Raw genomic sequence first — 20,179 nt, 5'->3', positions numbered from 1 at the left:
CTTTTTTATTGTGTAGTTTTCTATTGCTTCCCAGTAGAGTTGTGTTACCTTTCTCAACCTTACCTTACCTACCTCATCAGCCACTGCTGTCACCTGTTACAGGGAGAGTGCTAGGTCACTAATGGGAAGTCTAAAATCTTCTGACCTTCCAGAAGGTGACACAAAGATGAGTTCCTTCGTCTTTGCATCATTTAATTGGTCAAAGAAGTACCCTCCTACCTTCCCTTTCCCCACATCTCTGGGACTTGGCTGGGCTGCCCTTTCCTTTGGGCTCCCAGAATCTGGAATGCTTAGATTGCAAAGTGGTTTATTATTTTATAAAAGGACCCAAAAGACATGACTGAGTCTCCTCAACCAATTCTAATATACTTCCTCTGTAGCATTATTTCATTTCACCCAATGTCTTTCACTCTACTCAAAGTCTTTCACTTTACCCACATTGACTGAGGACTTTTCACACCTAATTTAATGCTTTCATCATCAGTTCAACAGAGGTGCTCCCACTGATTGAAGTAGTTATTTTAAGTGAGATGGAATTATTGATTCAGTGAACCCCCTCCCCCCCCCAACTATTACATAGGGATTCTGAGAGGCAAAAGGAAAAAGGGAATCCCTTCCAAGCATTGGGAACAGCCAGAAAAAGGTACAGAGACTCCTGATATACTGTTGTGTGTGAGAACCAGCAAGTGGACTTTTTTCCCCCGGAACTTGGGATTGGGGAAAAGGAATGATACACAATAAATCTGCTTTAAATGTCTAAAAAAGGACTTTTTGTTTTTTTAATTTTTGAGGCAATGTGCTTTGTCACTTTGGGAATGACTTTCACAGACTTAGGCTTTTCCTATTTTATTAGATATATTAGTAAGCTAGATTACTGGCTTAATTCTAATAAAAAGAAATTGAATAAGGAACCAGAAAAGGTAATCTGTGAGTGATTGTAAGTTGACATTTCTACATGTAATAAGTTTCATCGAATTAGTTTTATAAGTGCAAAAGTGGAAGAAGTATGAAATGTTACTTGGGGAAAAATATTCTCTGAATCTGTCGTATTTTTGATATGTGACCCTTAGTTTTGTTGTTGTTTCTTTAAAACCAGTGTTTCAGAAGGGACGCGCTATAGACACTGGAGAAGTTGACATTGGAGCCCAAGTCATGCAGACCATCCCTCCTGGTTTATTCTGGCGTTTCCAGATCATGATTCATCATCCAATCTATCTGAAATTTAACATTTCTTTAGCCAAGGACTCTCTGTTGGGAATTTATGGAAGGAGAAACATTCCACCTACCCACACCCAGGTAATTTGTTAATATTGATGGTTTCTTTGATGTCTTATATAAAGCCATGATGAAGAGTTCGTGGTAGATGTCTTATAAGGTAGCTGAGAATCAGGAGTGAAATAGATGATTCAAACTGTAGATACAAGCAAAGCTTCCAAATGCTCACCTATTACACTGTGATGAAAAAAAATGCCTGAACAATATTGTCCAAGCAGAGTCAGAAGCAGCAGCTTTGGGAACCATCCTAAAAGCTCAGATCCTGATTCCAAGAATTTAGTGGCTAGGGCTGTGACCCTGAATGCAGTGTAAGAATGCTTAATGTGACACCCAGTCCAAAAGCTTTTTCATTCCAGGGCACCATCTTTTATGGTTAACTCTCCTAATTTACAGAGCTATAGAGACAGGTCTTGTATTGCTGCTGATTTTTTTTTTTGTCAAGAGGCTAGGGAATTGGTGGGCTGTTGGTTTTGCTCTAAGGTGTAAAAGTTATCATGCAGCTGTCTGCTTCCTTATTTTTCACATGCTTCGTTCCTTGCATCTCTCCTCTTCCTTTGTCTGTCCTAGACCCTCTTTAGGATGCTACTAAGAAGAGTAGGGAGAATGAGGAAGCTAAGGTTTAGAATGATCGCCAGGCTGGATGGTTTTTTTTCACCCCTAGATCTGTCTGAAGTCTGCCAGGGACTAAGGCTGTATTCATCAACTTTAGACCAGGAAGGGGATGGAAATCTAGCTCAACTGAAACATTTGTCTTCTGAAAGAAAGATGCATGTGTCATGTGGTTACCCTATAGGTATCACATAGCCTGCCCCTCACTCACTGTGCAGCCTCAAACTAATCATTTCCTCTCTGATCCTCAGTTGCTTCATCTGTCATCCCATCAGTTGCTGAGGGAGTTAGACTAAAAGTCTATTAGTCTAAGATCCCGTTCTAAAATAGCAGAACTTTTTTAACCTGATATGTGATTTCATTGGTATTGGAAACTTTTGCTGAGTGCCCTCTCTCCCAAGTCAAGTTAGCATCTCTTCTGCAATTTAAAGACCTCAAGAAGGGGAGGTTGGAGGTGAGGCTAAACCCCATCTGCCTGGTTCCCAGGTCAAAGCTCAGCCCACTATTCCACTCTTCCTTCTCTAGAGCAAACGAGTGCAAAAAAAGGGAAATCCAAATATCATTGTTGATAATAAACTCAAGTTTTTGATTTGTTTTGTTTTTGTAGTTGTAACATTTTCAGCAGCTCATTTATGTTTCCTTCATCTTTGCAGTTTGATTTTGTGAAACTGATGGATGGCAAACAACTCCAGAAACAAGATCCCAAGAACTCTGAGGATTCACAGCATAGTCCAAGGAACCTGATCTTAACTTCCCTGCAAGAGACAGGATTCATTGAGTACATGGATCAAGGGGCTTGGTACCTGGCATTCTACAATGATGGAAAAAAGATGGAGCAAGTGTTTGTGTTAACTACTGCAATTGGTAAGATACATACATACTTGTATTTATAGATATAAATATGCATGTAAAATCTCCAGAAAGTCATCATTTTAGTAGCATCTTAATGTCATTTATATACAGTAATTATTTTGCCTTGAAATCAGAATGGATCGATTTTGAGAGAGCTTTATTGTATTTACTATTTAGAAACACTCATCATGTACCAGTAGAAATGGTCACCTGAAAAATATTGACTCTGGAGCTGTTCTAATAAACAAAGTTGTAACCATCATGCTCAAGAAGTTACAGTGGCTCCCTACTGCCTCTTGAATAAAATATATTTTCAACTCTCATTTAAAACCCTTTATAATCTGGCTACAGAATATCTTTATAGAGTAATATCATGATACTCCCCTCTCACACTCTGCATTCTAAATAAACTGGCCAATTCTTTGTTTTCCATGTACAACAGTTCTCCATGCCTGGAATGACCCTCCCACCATACTTCTGCCTCTTAACATTCCTGCTTCAACTGAAGGCTCAATTCAAGAGCCAGCTCCTATAAGAGGCCTTTACTGATCTTCCTCCTCACTCTCCCACCCCAGTTATTAATGATTACCTTCTTCTTAAGATTTCTTTTTTTCTGTCACACACATGTATATATATATATATATATATATATATATATATATATGTATATATGTATATATGTATGTATTTCACATTTCCTTTTCTCTGCATATGGCATATCCCCCAACTCAAGTAGAATATAAACTCCCTGGAAGTAAAGACTTTTTCTTTATATCCCAAATGATCAGCACAGTGCCTAGCATGTACTTTGATAAATGTTTGAATCTCACTGGAATAGATTTTTTAAATGATTGCTTCAAATATTATTTTAAAATAATATCAGGGTAGCATTGCAGATCTTTTTTAGAAGAATTGAGTTTAGACTCATTTAAGCCCCAACAGAACTTAATCCATTAATATAGTACTTTTAAGGATGTTGTGAGTAATTCAAGGTTCTATTTTTGTTGCTGCTGTGTTGTTGTTGTTGTTGTTTAAATCCAAAAAGAAGAGAATATTTTTCATGGATTGGAAAGAATCTATATTGTTCTTTTTAAAAATGTGTTTAAAGCTTTTAAATTCAATATACAGCAACTCCATATACTTAGGTATGTCACTTGACTTAATGATGTCACACTGGGTTTTTTTTTTTTTAGTGAATTCATTTACCATGATCCTCTAAAGGACTAAAACAGAGCTATTTAGGAACTTAAGGTAAAGAACCCACAGACACTAAGTTTTATTCTATAAAGTATCTTGAAACACCAGTCTTTTAAAAGAAGGGAATTACAGCGGTCTTGTTTACTCTGTGACTTTTACCACTTTATCCTTTCCTTAGTTTATTCAACCAGATGTTTAGCAAACTGGGTTGACTGTGAATGACTAGACCATCTGCTTTTCCTAATAATTCTCTTCTATTTTTCAATAATGTTGAAGAACTTGAACCAGGAAAATGGCATTTTAACTATCACTTTGTCAAAGTTTCCCAGAAAGTAACAACAAAGGCAATAAAAGCATATTAATGAACTTATACCAGAGGAAAACTCTACTCATCTCACATATTTGAAATGTAAATACTTGTTTGCTAAATTAGAAGACAGAAAAGCATATTGCAGTTGTTTTCCTCAGGGCTGCCATCTTCCTGGACTCAATAGAGATGTTTCTAGTGGAAGAGACTCTAATGCTACTCCTGCTTGATCATGCAAACATATGATGAGAGACCAGGGTTTCTCCTATGAAATCAGAAAAATAGGAAAATTTGAAAGTTTTGATGAAGATATGTTGCTGTTCTTTATCACTTCCTTCCCAAAGACTCCCACTTCTTTCCCATATTTGACTTGTTGCATATTACTGCAACATGACCAAAGTGTCCTCGTGGGTCTTGCATTCTCCTTGGAGAGTCCAGTGTCTTTCATATAGTATATTTGTCTTTTCTCTGAAATCCTATGTTTTTATCACCTTCTCTGATTAGTAAAATTGTAATTTTATATTGCATCTCAGGGGAACTTTCTTTCAAAGGGATGAGCTGCAGGATTAAAATCAAATCAAAAGGAGTATCTGAATTTTATTAAACAGCCTGACATAGTGGAAAGAGAGCCAGTTTCAGGGTCAGGAAGACTTGGTTTCCAGTTCCTTCTGTAACAGATACGGTAGCTTGGTGAACCTGGACAAATCATTTTGCTTCTCTGTCTCAAGCAGATCTCTAAGAATGCAAATTTCAAAATTTCACTGATCTACCTTAATAGAACAGAGTTCATGTCCAGAGTTACCTGTATCAGCAAACTAACAATGCAAATTATTTGGTCATTAAATATTCCCTATTCATTTTCCATATCACCTGTTGGTGGTGAATGTAAGCATTAGCTGATTTGAACATGGTTCCTGTATTGATTATTCAGTTGTTTCCTATCTTTTAAAATATAATTTACTTTAGTGTTAATGGGTAGGTTTTTACCATGTTCAGTGCCTCTTAACTCTGTTGTTGAAACAAAAATTTAGCATTTTAAACATAAAAGACTACATGGACCAATAAACTCCAAATTACCAGGACTTTTCATGAACCACTGTATCTCAGTAGGCATGGGCTAGAGGAACACATTTATGTAAAAATGAGAAGTGACTGAGAACTTTGGCAAATAACATGAATATGGTCTGTACTTAAATGTGATTTGGGAAGATGTGTTAGAGACTATGAATACTTTAGAAATTAATGAAGAAATTTATTAATATATAATCATTCAAGCAAATATTCTCAAGTTATTTTTCTTTTTTTAATAATAGCTTTTTAATTTTTCAAAGTACATGCAAAGATAGTTTTCAACATCCACCCTTGAAAAACTTTGTGTTCCCTATTTTTCTTCCTCCCTCCTCACTTCTGCCCTCCCCTAGACAGCAAGTAATCCAATATAGGTTAAATATGTACAATTCTTCTAAACCTATTTCTACATTTATCATGATGCACAAGAAAAAATCATATCAAAAGGAAAAAAAAATGAAAAAGAAAAAAATCAAGCAAACAACATCCACAACAACAAAGGTGAAAATACCATGTTGTGACCAAATTCAGTTTCTGCATTCCTCAAGTTATTTTTCTAAAGTAATGGAGTTGTATTAGTAGCTCTTCCGTTTGAAAGATACCTGAAATCAAAGATTTAGCCTGTATAGAAAGTTTAAGTCTTTGAAAGAAATCAATAGATGGTGCTGTACAGCAACCAATTAGATAAGGCAAGCCTGAAGGCAATTTAATATGGTAGCACAGTGGTTACTAAGCCCAAGAACAAAAGTTAATGAGCAAAGGACCCCATTTTCAACAAGAACTGTGGGAAAATTAGAAGACACTTGAGCAGAAATTAGTTTTAGACCAACATCTTCCACCATATGCCAAATGAAAAATGCCACATCATAAAAGAAAAAGTAGTAAACAGAAGAGGACATCTTTCAAATCTGTGGCTTAGGTAGTAATTCAAAATGAAATAACAAATAGAGAAGATCACAAAAAGCAAAACAGATTTTTTTCATTTATGTAAATTTTTGTTAGAACTTAAAATAAATCTTGAAAGAAGAGAAAACTCTGCTTCACATTTTTCTGACATAGGGTTCGTATCTAAGATACATAGATGGTTGAAACTAACATGTTTCCCCAGGAGATATATGGACAAAGACTGTCAAATTATTTTTTTAAAAGGAAATTTGCAAACTACTTATGTGTAAAAATGTTCCAAATCACCAACAATCAGATAATTGAAAATAACTGAAACAACTCTGAGATTTTACCTCATATCCAGTGTTCTGGACTGGGCCTGACTCAGATCAGTTCCTTTATAGTTAAAAGATGTTTTTAGCATAAAATGAGATATTTATAGATCAATCAGTATTGAGTCAAAAAGAAATTTATAAAAATTTAAATTACAAATTTTTAAATTTAACAAGAGTAGATTAGACTTTTCAGACACCTCAAGTACGTTTAGCTACGTGAAGCTCCCCAAGCCTGAGTTGCATATAGTGATCCATCAGTCAAACAAAAGATGAAACACCCCCCCACCCCCCCACCCCCCCACCCCCCGCAGAGTTTCTCCTGCTCTTCTTTGTACTTAGAGAACCAGGAAGTGATTAATAGTCTGAGCCTTTAGTTTCCTGGAGCAACCACTTCGCTAAGAAGGTCACAATACCTTTTAATGAAAAACTGTCCTAACTTGCATGGAGGTTGAGATACTGTTCCTGTCATACCTAGCAGTTCATCAAAAATGACAAAAGGCTGAAATAGTCATGGTTGCAAAGACTCCATGAAGAGAGGCATGTTAGAGGCCTATTAGTGGAACTCTGACTTGATCTAGCCATTCTGGAAACCACTTTAGAACTATGCTAGAAACATGATTCAATTGTTCTTATTCAGTGACCTCACTACTGTGAATATGAACCTAAGAGGTGAATGGCCAATAGAAAGGTCTCTATACAAAAGCGTTTGTAGTGGCTCTTTTTGTGTTATCATAAAACTGGATCAAAGCAGGTGCACGTTTACTAAGGAATGGAAGAAATTTTACCTTTTTTATATGATACCAAAAGGTTTCAAGATACAGTTTAGGCTCAATACATGGTTTGGTCTGCCATCTTGAAATAAAATGACATCTAGTAAAAGTTTTCAAGTAGGCGTGTCTTACTATTTTGAATGGATCTCAAAAGCCAGAGGTTATAGAACTAGGTATTTTCTATAAACACTGGGTTTACAGAATCGATATTTGTGTGGTTTAGGAGGAAGAAGGTGATAATTGAATACAAAATAGAACTTTTAGAACATTTTAATAAACTACACTAATTCCAGAAGAGGTAGTCTATATGCTTACTATCTGTTTCTTATCCCACCCTCCCATTGGTAATTCTCTCCTGTAAGTAGCATCATAGTCCAGCTAAGCATCCAAGACATATTTGGCCTAGTTTGTTAGTCACTTGAGCTATGCCTGTATTAATGGAAGTGAGAGGCAAATCAGGATTATCCTTGGGCAAAGTTTGTTTTCTCTGTTTGGTCTCTTTCTTAGCACTCTTTCCTCCACTGCCTCTAAGCCTCCCTAGTATCCTTACTTTGTTTACCACTTTCTCTCTCTCTTACTCTCTCTCCCCTTTCCTCCTTCCCTCCTTTCTTTTCTTCTCTCTTTGCTCTCATTTCTCTTTTGTTCTATTGCCTCTCTCCTTTCCCCCTCTCTTTTTTCTCTCCCCTTGTCCTCTTTCTCTCTCATTCCCCTATCATTCATATTTCAAGTCTGCTGCCAGAAGGAAATCTTATCACTGCATACAGTGACACCAGTAAACATTATTTTCCTACGCCTGACCCATATGTTCTTAACCTTAAAAATCAAATTTTATGATGTACTTGACTTTAGGATGTAGTTCTCAATTAAAATGAAAAAAGCAGGAAGCAGAAGCTGCTCTGGGATAAAAGATAAAGGAAAGAACAGCATTTTTTATCAGTCGCTCTCTATGGATACCCTGGAGTGTCTGAGCACTGCCAGTGCTTCTTTGAAGCCCATTGCAGGTGGTACTTTCCTGTGCATTTCATATTGGTTTCTCTTCTTGTTTGCATCACTAGTGTTCTGTTCATGGATGAGAGTCCAGAGACAACTCTCAGAAAAATCAATAAAGTGTAGAGATTTTTATTAATTTTGAAAGCAAAATTTATTAACATTTTCCTCCAGAACAACCATATTCCTATAAGACCACTCCCATAAAATTCTCTATAAGGACTCAGGTGAAATTAAACTTTATTTACTCCTGAAACTGTCTTTCCTGGGATCCTATTAAACATCTATAGTAGGAAAATTTAAATGTAGATATGAGAACTGTCACTACTACTTGGTATAAGACACAGTTTTATAGCTCAGAGATGTGAGGAGGAATTATAGCAAGAAATTGCTATTCCATCTGTGACGGGGAAAAAATCAGTATCCCTTAGTCTAAAGACAGTTTTTCTGCCTTTTCATGACTACCTCTTAAGAAAAATAATGGTCTTCCCAAAATAACTAATTTTAATGACTTTTACAGTTGTTGGCTCTTTGCCATGTATTGCATTCCTGCCAACACAGATGTACTTCACCGAGTGTCATGTGACTGTTATCCAAGCCAATTATGCAACCCCAGGTCAGAGAACACAGTCATAAACATGCAAAGGAAAATCTATGTGCTTGTATTGGTGTAGGACAGGTACCTTGCCTCCCCCTCACAGTTTGTTAATTACTTGCCATTCTTACATATCCTATGGTTACCAAGACAGCCATCTGCCTTTTTCTTCTTCTCCTTCCCAGCTCAATGCCAGAGCCCCACCTTCTAACCCTTAGCTGTCACTTGCTAACTACTCTGTCGTAGAAAGAGAAAGGTTTCCTGCTTTTCACTTTGAAACTGCTCAGGACCAGTACCTTAAAAACATTAAAACAGTAACTCAGATGATGTAAAAACTTCAGTGTACTTTCAGATGAGGCAGAGGCCTAAAACTTTCCAAAACCGATGTTTGAAATTGGCAAGTCATTTCTTTTTTTATTTATTTATTTAATAGCTTTTTATTTACAGGTTATATGTATGGGTAACTTTACAGCATTAACAATTGCCAAACCTCTTGTTCCAATTTTTCACCTCTTACCCCCCACCCCCTCCCCCAGATGGCAGGGTGACCAGTAGATGTTAAATATATTAAAATATAAATTAGATACACAATAAGTATACATGACCAAACTGTTATTATGCTGTACAAAAAGAATCAGACTCTGAAATATTGTACAATTAGCTTGTGAAGGAAACCAAAAATGCAGGTGGGCATAAATATAGGGATTGGGAATTCAATGTAATGGTTTTTAGTCATCTCCCAGAGTTCTTTCTCTGGGCGTAGCTGGTTCAGTTCATTCCTGCTCCATTGGAAATGATTTGGTTGATCTCCTTGCTGAGGATGGCCAGGTCCATCAGAACTGGTCATCATCTAGTATTGTTGTTGAAGTATATAATGATCTCCTGGTCTTGCTCGTTTCACTCAGCATCAGTTCGTGTAAGTCTCTCCAGGCCTTTCTGAAATCATCCTGTTGGTCATTTCTTACAGAACAATAATATTCCATCATATTCATATACCACAATTTATTCAGCCATTCTCCAACTGATGAGCATCCACTCAGTTTCCAGTTTCTAGCCACTACAAAGAGGGCTGGCAAGTCGTTTCTTAAAACTCTTTGACTGAGCTAAAGGTGGAGTTTCTAGAAAACTAGAAAGAAAAGAATTCGACCCACAAAAAAGAAATAAGAATAGTTCACATGTAAATAGTGCTTCATAAATACTAATAAGTAGACTTATGAGTATATATAATAATATAATATAATAAGTATACTAATAAGATGCTAGTAAGTATCAGAATCAGGATGTGAACTCAGATCTTACTCATTGTAAGTGTAGTATTCCAGCAGTTTTAACCTATTCTAATGTTGCTACATAAAAGTTAAATTGTCAACCAAACTCAGATCTTATTGTAAGTATAGTATTCCAGCAGTATTTGCCCATTCTAATGCTGTTACATAAAAGTTAAATTGTCAACCAAACTCAGATCTTACTCATTGTCAGTCTAGTATTCTAACAGTATTAGCCCATTCTAATGCTACTACCTAAAAGTTAAATTGTCAGTCGTATAGTTCATTGGAGCCATCTCTCAAAACAATATATGATACTGACTGGCTGACAAGACACGACAGACTTTTCCCCCCCTCATTCTTCCTTGTATCATAAATACATACATATGTTATGTCTCTATTTGACTGTAAACTCTATGAAGGCAAGTTCTGGACCTTATTTCATGTTTTGTAAATCACAGTGTGCTATCGTCAAGAGTCAAGCTGAAAAGTCAGACTTGAATTCATATCCCACCTCTGACATACCAGCCGTTTGATCCTGGACAATTGTCATAATCCCTCTCAATCTCATGTACTTTCTTATGATTTACATACTAAATTGTAGTTAAGTGTTCTGTACTCTGATGAGGTCACAGGTCCTTTTTAGAATTTTTATCCCTGGTTGTGTATTTAGTTGTCCTGAACATAGGAGGCATTTAATAAACTTAAGATTGAACTGATTTTTTGTATTTTTTAAATGAAACTTTGGCCCTCAATATTCTGATTATTTACATGATACAATAGAATTCCCTTCATTGTGCATTTTGTGTCTGACAGAACTGAACTCCACAAAAACCTGTTCCTCAAAGAACTGATTTAAAGGAAGTCAGTGGCATGGCATGAATAAGCATTTACATTAATGAGGACATTTCCCAACAAAATACTTCAGTTCTGATGGTTTTAGCAGTGGTGAATTTAACATGAACACTTACTTTAAAAGCCTTCCATTGTCATTTATTAATGGCATTGGAGTACTGGCTGTGATATTTAAAGTCAGAATAAAATAAACTATTCTAATCTGCTTGAAAAGCAACTTTATTTGCCTTTACCTGAAAGTGAAAAGTAGACAAAAGAATATTGTGTTTTTTAGGATCCATCTTTGAGCTTACTTTGTTTTTAAGAGCTATCTTGGCTTTCCTGGAAGAGGATATGGAATAGTGACAGCAATACTGGATTTGGAATCATATGTCCTACAATATAACGTGGCCACTTCTCTGCCCAGTTGACCTCGAGCCAATGCCTTTCCCTCCCTTTGGGTATCAGGTCCCTCCACTGTATGATGAGGGAGTTGAATTAGATGTGTCCTGAAGTCATCCCAGCTCTAGAGCTGTTGTCCAGTGAGAAATCAAAGCACAGGAGCCCTGAGGGGCAGGGTTGGTTTAACGCCTACTATACATGGGCATGAATTGAAAAATATAATTACCGAACACCTCATAGAAGGGTCCTCAGGTTTGTTGTTCTGCCTCTCTACAGAAATAATGGATGACTGCTCTACAAATTGCAATGGAAATGGGGAGTGTATCTCCGGCCACTGTCACTGTTTCCCAGGATTCCTCGGCCCTGACTGTGCAAGAGGTAATGAATTTACTCTGTGTTCTATTAGACTGTGAAGAAATAAACATTATTGGAGAATGCAAACATAGCTAATTTATACAATAAATATGCTCATGGCTGACCTTACACGGAGGCTTTATAAGTAGTTAGCTGCTTATAGATAGACTCCCTCCTTTCACACCCAGCCTGCTGACACCTGAAATTTCACAGTTGGAGCTTAATGACTTTGTAATCAACCAAGGACCCCCAACCCTTTGAATGGGGGCTAATGAAGGGAAACCACTCACTCCTCTCCTCATTCCTTAAAACTGAACACAAGGAGGAAGGGGAAAGAAAGAAAATAAGCATGTGTTAAATACCTACTGTGTGCTAGGCACTGTGTTAAGTGCTTTACAGACCGTATCTCTCTTGATCCTCCCAACAAATGCTGAAAGGTAGGTATCGAGGTAGATGTGTAATACCTCTTATAGTTTGCTGGCATTCTCCTTAAAATTAGAACAACATGCTAAGAGCAATTAGCCCTCCTTCATCTTGGACAGTGTGACATGGTTGGCCTATTGGGGAACCCATGGATGGGCCCCTGCTAGTTGAAGCAAGATGAGAGTTTCCTCTCCAGCCAATGTCCCTAAAAGTGATAACCTATCACTTATTTTCCCAGGAGGAAGTATGAAATAGGGGATAAAATGGTACACTCCAGTCCTTCCACAGACATTTTCCTAATTCTCTAACTCTGGACAAGTCTGTGCCCATTTTGTCCCTTAGTTTGTTAATGAATAAAGTGAAGGGAGTGATAGTAGGTGACCTCTGTGGTCCCTTCTGAATTCAAATTGAGAATCCTATGTACAGGTCTTAATACTTTAATATCAATGAATTGATTCATAGAAGATTTTTATAGAAGAGGAAAAAATGGCAATGGACTTGGGGAAATTGTCAAATGAATAAGGGATGCTAGGGAGGGAGGCGGTGGAAGGGCTCACCAAGAGGGTGTGGAAGACAATCTAAGACAGATTTCACCTACATTGTATTTGGCCTAAGGTTGGTTCTCAATGTACTTTTGAAAAATTACAAATAAATCAAAAGCAGGGCTTTTTTGGCACACGGGATTCTTCTCTTGACTTTTTGGATGTCCTACTTAAGCCATGCATGGCATCTAACCTTTCACTTTGGATTACTACCTATTCTTCCCTCTCTCTCTTCCATGCCCAACTAACTCCCTGCTTTTTGGTCAACTAATGAATAATCTCTAAATATATTTAACTTGTTACAAGGTAGTGTTTTATTTTTATTATTTATTATTAACCACTTATTATGGTATGATATTAATAAATACTAATAGCTAACATTTACTTAGTGATTTAAGATGAGCAAAGTATTTTTCATGGCTACCTAAGTACTTTCAAAGTACATTTCATTTGATCCCCATAATAACTCTATTAAGTTGGTGCTGTTATTTTATAGATGAGGAAACCACACCGGACCACGTTTAGTTGGATTTAGAATTAGGAAAACGTAGGTGCACATCCTACCTTAGATACATAATAACTCTGTGACCCTAGGCAAGTCATTTGACATTCCTGAGCCTCAACTTCCTTATCTGTAAAAATGGAGATAATCATAGCTCCTACCTGACCAGAAAGGTTGTTTTGAGGACCAAATGCCTAACATAGGCATAGCACTTGGTAAAAACCTTTAAAGTGCTGTAAAGTGTGAAGTAGTAGTTAGTAGTAGTTGTAGTAGTAGTAGTAGTAGTAGTAGTAGTAGTAGTAGTAGTAGTAGTAGTATAGTAGTAGTAGTAGCAGCAGAAGCAGCAGTAGTAGTAGCAGTAGCAGTAATAATAGTAGTAGTAGAAGAAGATTATAGAGATAATATAGAAGAAAACATTCTGCAAACTGAAAGATCTCTTTATTGATTAACCATCTAAATAATATATAATATCATGATGTAAACATTTTATTTTATGAATTTCCATTTCTGTATATCATGTTGTTCAACAGCTGTAGTGGAAGCAGGGAGACAGATTAGAATTTATATAATAAACCAATCCAGGAAAAAAAGAAAATTGTTTCAAAACTATTAATATATAGGTGAAAGCTAAATATGCAATGCAATTCCTCCTAAAAGGAAATGACTACAGTATTTGTAATCATCAACGTGTTTCTATTTAAGCAAGTGTAAGCCATAAATAGGACCAATTTTTGCCTGAAATATTATACTAGAATCAATATTAATTTGCTCTTTAAAGAATTTGAAAGCATTATGAGAACATTACAACTCCATTTGCTAACCTTCAGATTCATGCCCTGTGCTATGTGGTGGAAATGGAGAGTACGAGAAAGGACACTGTGTCTGTCGGAATGGATGGAAAGGACCGGAGTGTGATGTTCCCGAGGAGCAATGCATCGACCCGACTTGCTTTGGCCATGGCACCTGCATCATGGGAGTCTGCATCTGTATGCCAGGATACAAAGGCGAAGTCTGTGAAGAAGGTCAGGGCCCTCTCTTGTTTTCTTGCTTCAATTTTATACCTTTCCTGAAGGCATTAGGTAGTTTTTTGTGAGCCATAAATGGGCAAATGTCTCTCAGGATTATTAGAGGGAGGGAGAGGAGAAAAAGCTCATTCTCCTTTCTAACTTCCATTCTTTAATATGACTTACATAAAGCAGAGTGTATATTATACATAGCTCCTTAGCAATTTATGGTGACCTCCCCCCTCCCATTTTCAATACTCTTGATTTGAATGATATTTTACTTACAAACCATGTCCTCACAAATATTCTTATAAAATAAATCAAAGCCTGACATAAGGACTCTGCCCTGTTACCCACAACTCACCTGTATGACCCTAGATGAGTCACTTCTGTTCTGAGGCCTCCCATGAGAAGTAGCCAGTCTATATGGGTGAAGGGAGTTTCCTAAAATGGTGAAATCAAAGGTCTATAGGCATCCCTCCCCCAAAAGATGTTGCTATCTAAACAACAGTGACCAATTTTAGATCTGTGTGCAGAGTATTTCTGTAAGGAGTAACTTAGGATGATTTTTTCATATCTTGGGTTACAAATTGACTTCCATGTCTACCTCTTTGGGAATGCTACAACAAAACTTCTAGGCTACAATTTACAGCATAGAATCTTTCTTTAAAAAAGAACGTTGTGAAATTTCAGTTTATTTTGTCATTTAAGGAAAATACACTAGAAAATAATGTGTTTACAAGTAATTGGACCTTTTTCCATGCCATTTTTCTCAGAAATGACCAATTTCAGAAATAATATTAAATCATGGCCATGGGAGATTGTCTCATCACTGAACTGTAGTTCAGAAAAGAGGCCGCCTAAAATATGCTATAATTGCTTTTTGAAGAGATTTCATTAAAACTATAACACGGCAGAAAGGGGTTTAATCACATTCTCCTCCAGAAGCTAGGAAGACTTGAGCCACTTACCAGCCATTAACAGTGGATATGGAGATAGTATCTTCCCTGTAGAAATGGACTGAGGAAAGGAAGTACTGCTGCTGAGGAAGAGCCTAAAAAGTATTGGGGCTCAGAAGACCCAAGGTCACCTCCCTACCCTGGCTGTAATCCCGGCCCTGTTACTTGTTACCTGTATGACTTTGGGCGAGTTACTTAATTTCCTCCTCTACCAAATCAAGGTGTTGGACTAGAAGACCTCTGAAGGGCCTCTCCAGCACTTAATGGACGATCCTATAAAATGGACCCTATGAATGAATGTACTTGTAATACATATAGATTTTTTCAATTAAAAGTTTAATTCAGATGCTGCATGCACATGGGTCCATCCATATCGATGTCCCAGAATGGGGTTGGGATTTCCATGATGATACCGTGAGAGGATATATTTTAAGTATATCTCCAGGTAAATCATCAGTTTGAAACTAAATGTTCTTTGAACCAGGGGCTGGACTCCAGTTTACTGTTTTATTATCTACACAAAAGGAGAGTTTGCTAAGAAAATAAATGGTTTAAGCAAGATTACAGGAGGAGCATTTAAAATGTAGCCAAGGTTACAAAATTTGTAAACACATATAAGTATCATCCATGCTAACTAGAACACCATCTCTATCAATCACATCTATTGATTAAAGCAGGTCCCGTAAGGATCTGCTAGGCAAAACGATATATTAGCTAAGTTCAAGTTCTTGTATGTACTTGAAAGCAATAAAATTGTTTTTTTCTTTTAGAACATCCTCTAGGTCAGACTTGTCACTAATTCAAAGTGCTCTTCTCCTGTTTCTTTCATACAATTTGGCATCTTGTGAGTACAGAATAACCCAGGCAAGATAAGAGGCGTCCGTAGCCATATTATATGCCGCAGATTAATGGGCCAAATGATTCCTGTTGAATAATAGTCATGGCTATCTCTAATAGAGATGAGCTTTCAGCCCCCAAGTTGTTGTGACTGTTAAATTACAGAACACAAATCAGGGGTGGCCCCTGGGAGTGATTTCCTGATTAGCTCAGCAAGATCGAGTGTGATGTTTATGAAGCTAACTAGGGTCAGGGTTTGGTACCTAAGTAGGCCACTTAGATGTGCTGTACTCTATAACCGCAGACTGCACCTAACTGCACTGACCTTGCTGCCGGTCATGAGGAGAATTGAGCAGGAACTCTTCACATTCATTGTCTTCTCTAGAAAAATGACCCCTTCAGGTGTATAGGCTTTCTAGCTAGAGAGGTTAATCGTATTAAATGAGAAACTTGGAAAGCTCTCTTTCCTTTCTATATGGAATGGTAACCCATAATCAAAGCACAAAGCAATTTATGTCCCCAAGGCAAGCATGGGGACTTCCCAGCTAAAAGAGATGCATGTATATAGTAGAAGGTGCCACAAAACCCCAAAGGCTTGGAGGACCTGGAGCAAATGGAATTTGTGCCTGTGATGTGTGCTGAGACGACGAAAACACTGTGCCCTCGTACAGGTAACACTACCACGGAATGGAAGAGGTTTGAGTTTGGGAATGCAGGATTGGGCGAGAGTCTCCTAAACAGCAAATGAGTTTTTAATGGAACCACTGCAGTTGTGCACATTCGTGTAAGAGCAGAAATATCTAGCCGCTACTGAGAGAGGAGTCATTTTTTTAAATATACATCTACACATGTCAAACAGAAGCCTTTTTCCTTCCTTCCAGGAGCTATGATTCTAGTTGAAGAAAGGTTAAAGCAATGATTTCTCAGAAGCCCATAGGCTCTTTCTATAAAACTGGGGAATTCACACTGAAAAGTGACACTGTTACACCCACCCATTTGTGCACGGGTAACAGATGTTCCACAACTCTTCACAATTTCTCACAACATATGTGTGGTTTCCTTCTCTTCTCCATTTAGGTTGCAACCTTTATGATACCCTACCATATTTTTTAAGTGTTAATAATCTGACTGATTGGAACACAGTGTTTGCATGAATCATTGTATTGCCTAATTAAAACAACGTTCTTGTTACCATATTAGCCAATCAGTGTGGGCATGTCGATTTCATTTTCCTTAGCTATACTGGCCACAGCGGCTCTTCTTTTTCCTTTCTCTTGTGTCCTTCAGAGGACTGCCTGGATCCAATGTGTTCCAGCCATGGCATCTGTGTCAAAGGTGAATGCCACTGCTCTACCGGCTGGGGAGGAGTCAACTGCGAAACTCCTCTTCCTGTATGTCAAGAGCAGTGTTCAGGACATGGAACTTTCCTTTTGGATGCCGGAGTCTGCAGCTGTGAAGCCAAGTGGACAGGATCCGACTGCTCTACAGGTACATCTTCATTGTTTCCCCCCACCCTACATCTCCCAGATCTAATCGATCTACAAGGCAGGGATTTCTCCAGGCAAAGGTGGTGTATGGTCTGGTATCTTATTCGTTAGGTTTTAATACACTAGTTGCCTGTATTTTATGTGATAGCTTTCGCTATTGACATTCTGCCCTCTCTTCTCTTGCTGGGTTCTCTCTGAGAGATCTTAGTCACCTCCCACAGCTGTACTTCTAGCAAGTATTCAGATGAAGATGATCTAGAGGTGATCAAATAGGTCCCTACTCTTTTTTTTTTTTTTTTTAATTTAATAGCCTTTTATTTACAGGATATATACATGGGTAACTTTACAGCATTAACAAATTGCCAAACCTCTTGTTCCAATTTTTCACCTCTTACCCCCCCACCCCCTCCCCTAAATGGCAGGATGACCAGTAGATGTTAAATATATTAAAATATAACTTAGATACATAATAAGTATACATGACCACACCATTATTTTGCTGTACAAAAAGAATCAGACTCTGAAATATTGTACAATTAGCTTGTGAAGGAAATCAAAAATGCAGGTGTGCATAAATATAGGGATTGGGAATTCAATGTAATGGTTTTTAGTCATCTCCCAGAGTTCTTTTTCTGGGTATAGCTGGTTCAGTTCATTACTGCTCCATTAGAAATGATTTGGTTGATCTCGTTGCTGAGGATGGCCTGATCCATCAGAACTGGTCATCATCTAGTATTGTTGTTGAAGTATATAATGATCTCCTGGTCCTGCTCATTTCACTCAGCATCAGTTCATGTAAGTCTCTCCAGGCCTTTCTGAAATCATCCTGTTGGTCATTTCTTACAGAACAGTAATATTCCATAATTTTCATATACCACAATTTATTCAGCCATTCTCCAACTGATGGACATCCATTCAGTTTCCAGTTTCTAGCCACTACAAAAAGGGCTGCCACAAACATTCGTGCACATACAGGTCCCTTTCCCTTCTTTATAATCTCTTTGGGATATAATCCCAGTAGTAACACTGCTGGATCAAAGGGTATGCACAGTTTGATAACTTTTTGAGCATAGTTCCAAACTACTCTCCAAAATGGTTGGATTCGTTCACAACTCCACCAACAATGCATCAATGTCCCAGTTTTCCCGCATCCCCTCCAACAATCATCATTATTTTTTCCTGTCATCTTAGCCAATCTGACAGGTGTGTAGTGGTATCTTAGAGTTGTCTTAATTTGCATTTCTCTGATTAATAATGACTTGGAGCATCTTTTCATATGACTAGAAATAGTTTCAATTTCTTCATCTGAGAATTGTCTGTTCATATCCTTTGACCATTTTTCAATTGGAGAATGGCTTGATTTATTATAAATTAGAGTTAATTCTCTATATATTTTGGAAATGAGGCCTTTATCAGAACCTTTGTAGGTCCCTACTCTTGTTATTTCCTTCAAGGAACGGTATAAGATTCTTAGATATGCATAGGAGGGACCTTGTGGATAGCCGATGTACAACAAATAGGATAGGATCTTGTATTCTCTGTACCATCGTTCTGTTACCTGAAAACTTTAAAGCTTTGGTCTCCTGGAGAATATTTGCCAGAGCTTTCTTGTCCCTTTCTCCTGCCTTAGTGAAGGATACCCTCAATAAAAAATAGCTTACTCTCAAAAGATTTCCTAGAGATGGAAAAATAAACACATGGGATTCTATTTATCTGTGAGGTTTTTCTCCCTAAGCAACTGGGAAACCCTTCTCTCTTTTCAGATACTGTGAGAATTCCAAAGTGTGTTAACTGTAGTGTGGTCTTCCTTTGAGTATACTTGGAATGGTTCAAATGCTCTTCTCAACTATTTTCTTTGGGACCATTTCTACTTGGTCACACAACACAGTGGAGGCTTGATATTAGAGTCCAAATGTGGGGACTATGTTCTGATTGATAAAGAAAAGAGTATACCAAGACCTTGAAAACCCTTTTTCATTTGTGTTTGTTTATTCTTTATAATTCCATCCTTAAATATTCATAGGATGGCCAAGTATAATTTCTTTCCAAGCTTTCTGTAAATTCTTCCCTCTACCATTTTCCATTGTTTTGTGAGGGGATACTTTTTGGAACTTTCTCTTATCCTCTGTAGTAAGATGCTGTAAGTGATTTTATATTTGAAACCAGTATTGTCCTTACTTGTTATATTTCAGAAACAGTGGATCTTCTGTTTGACAAAGAGGCAGAATAGGTATAGGACGAATTGTTACATAGGCTCATTTGGTCTCCACATTTTGGCGGTTGATATTTATGCATTAAAATTCCCGAGGAAGAGGTTATAATTAGTGTAAATGTCTCCCCTTTTATCCCTTTCTTATTTTCCAGTGTCAGTGGCTTATTTCAATGAGTAAAGATCATGTTGGAACAATTGGATATCATATCTCCTCCCGCTCTGATTCTTTTATATTGCTTTTGATTTTGATCTTTAACTAGTCAATGATTTGACTGTACCTTGACAATGGATTCGAATGTGACTTCCATATTAATAACAATTAATTTCCTGCCTTTTAAAATATAATCAGTTTCCCTCTTCATTATTCCTTGTTCACATGTCATCACCACTTCTTCAGGAAAGTGCTCCTGATATATAAGCATGGCTCTTCTGTAGAGTATACAAGCATTAGCCTTGCTCATATCTTAGTCCTAAAATT

The 20,179-nt window shown here is 37.3% G+C and overlaps 1 protein-coding gene across 4 annotated transcripts in view; it reads left to right on the top strand.

The window, feature by feature from the left end:
* Positions 1-20,179, top strand: part of TENM1 (teneurin transmembrane protein 1) — a 784,948-nt gene that overhangs the window by 548,952 nt on the left and 215,817 nt on the right. For all 4 annotated transcript variants that reach the window (XM_031945150.1, XM_031945147.1, XM_031945148.1 and 1 more), the window contains 5 exons: positions 1,097-1,296; positions 2,538-2,748; positions 11,658-11,759; positions 14,030-14,224; positions 17,290-17,490. In XM_031945150.1, coding sequence (XP_031801010.1) covers positions 1,097-1,296; positions 2,538-2,748; positions 11,658-11,759; positions 14,030-14,224; positions 17,290-17,490 — 909 coding nt within the window. The remainder of the gene's footprint in view (positions 1-1,096; positions 1,297-2,537; positions 2,749-11,657; positions 11,760-14,029; positions 14,225-17,289; positions 17,491-20,179) is intronic.

This window comes from Sarcophilus harrisii, chromosome X (genome assembly GCF_902635505.1).
Source record: "Sarcophilus harrisii chromosome X, mSarHar1.11, whole genome shotgun sequence".
In the NCBI taxonomy this organism is placed as follows: domain Eukaryota; kingdom Metazoa; phylum Chordata; class Mammalia; order Dasyuromorphia; family Dasyuridae; genus Sarcophilus; species Sarcophilus harrisii.
The sequence above is the reverse complement of the archived record's forward strand: the minus strand, read 5'-3'. Positions and strand labels throughout refer to the sequence as shown.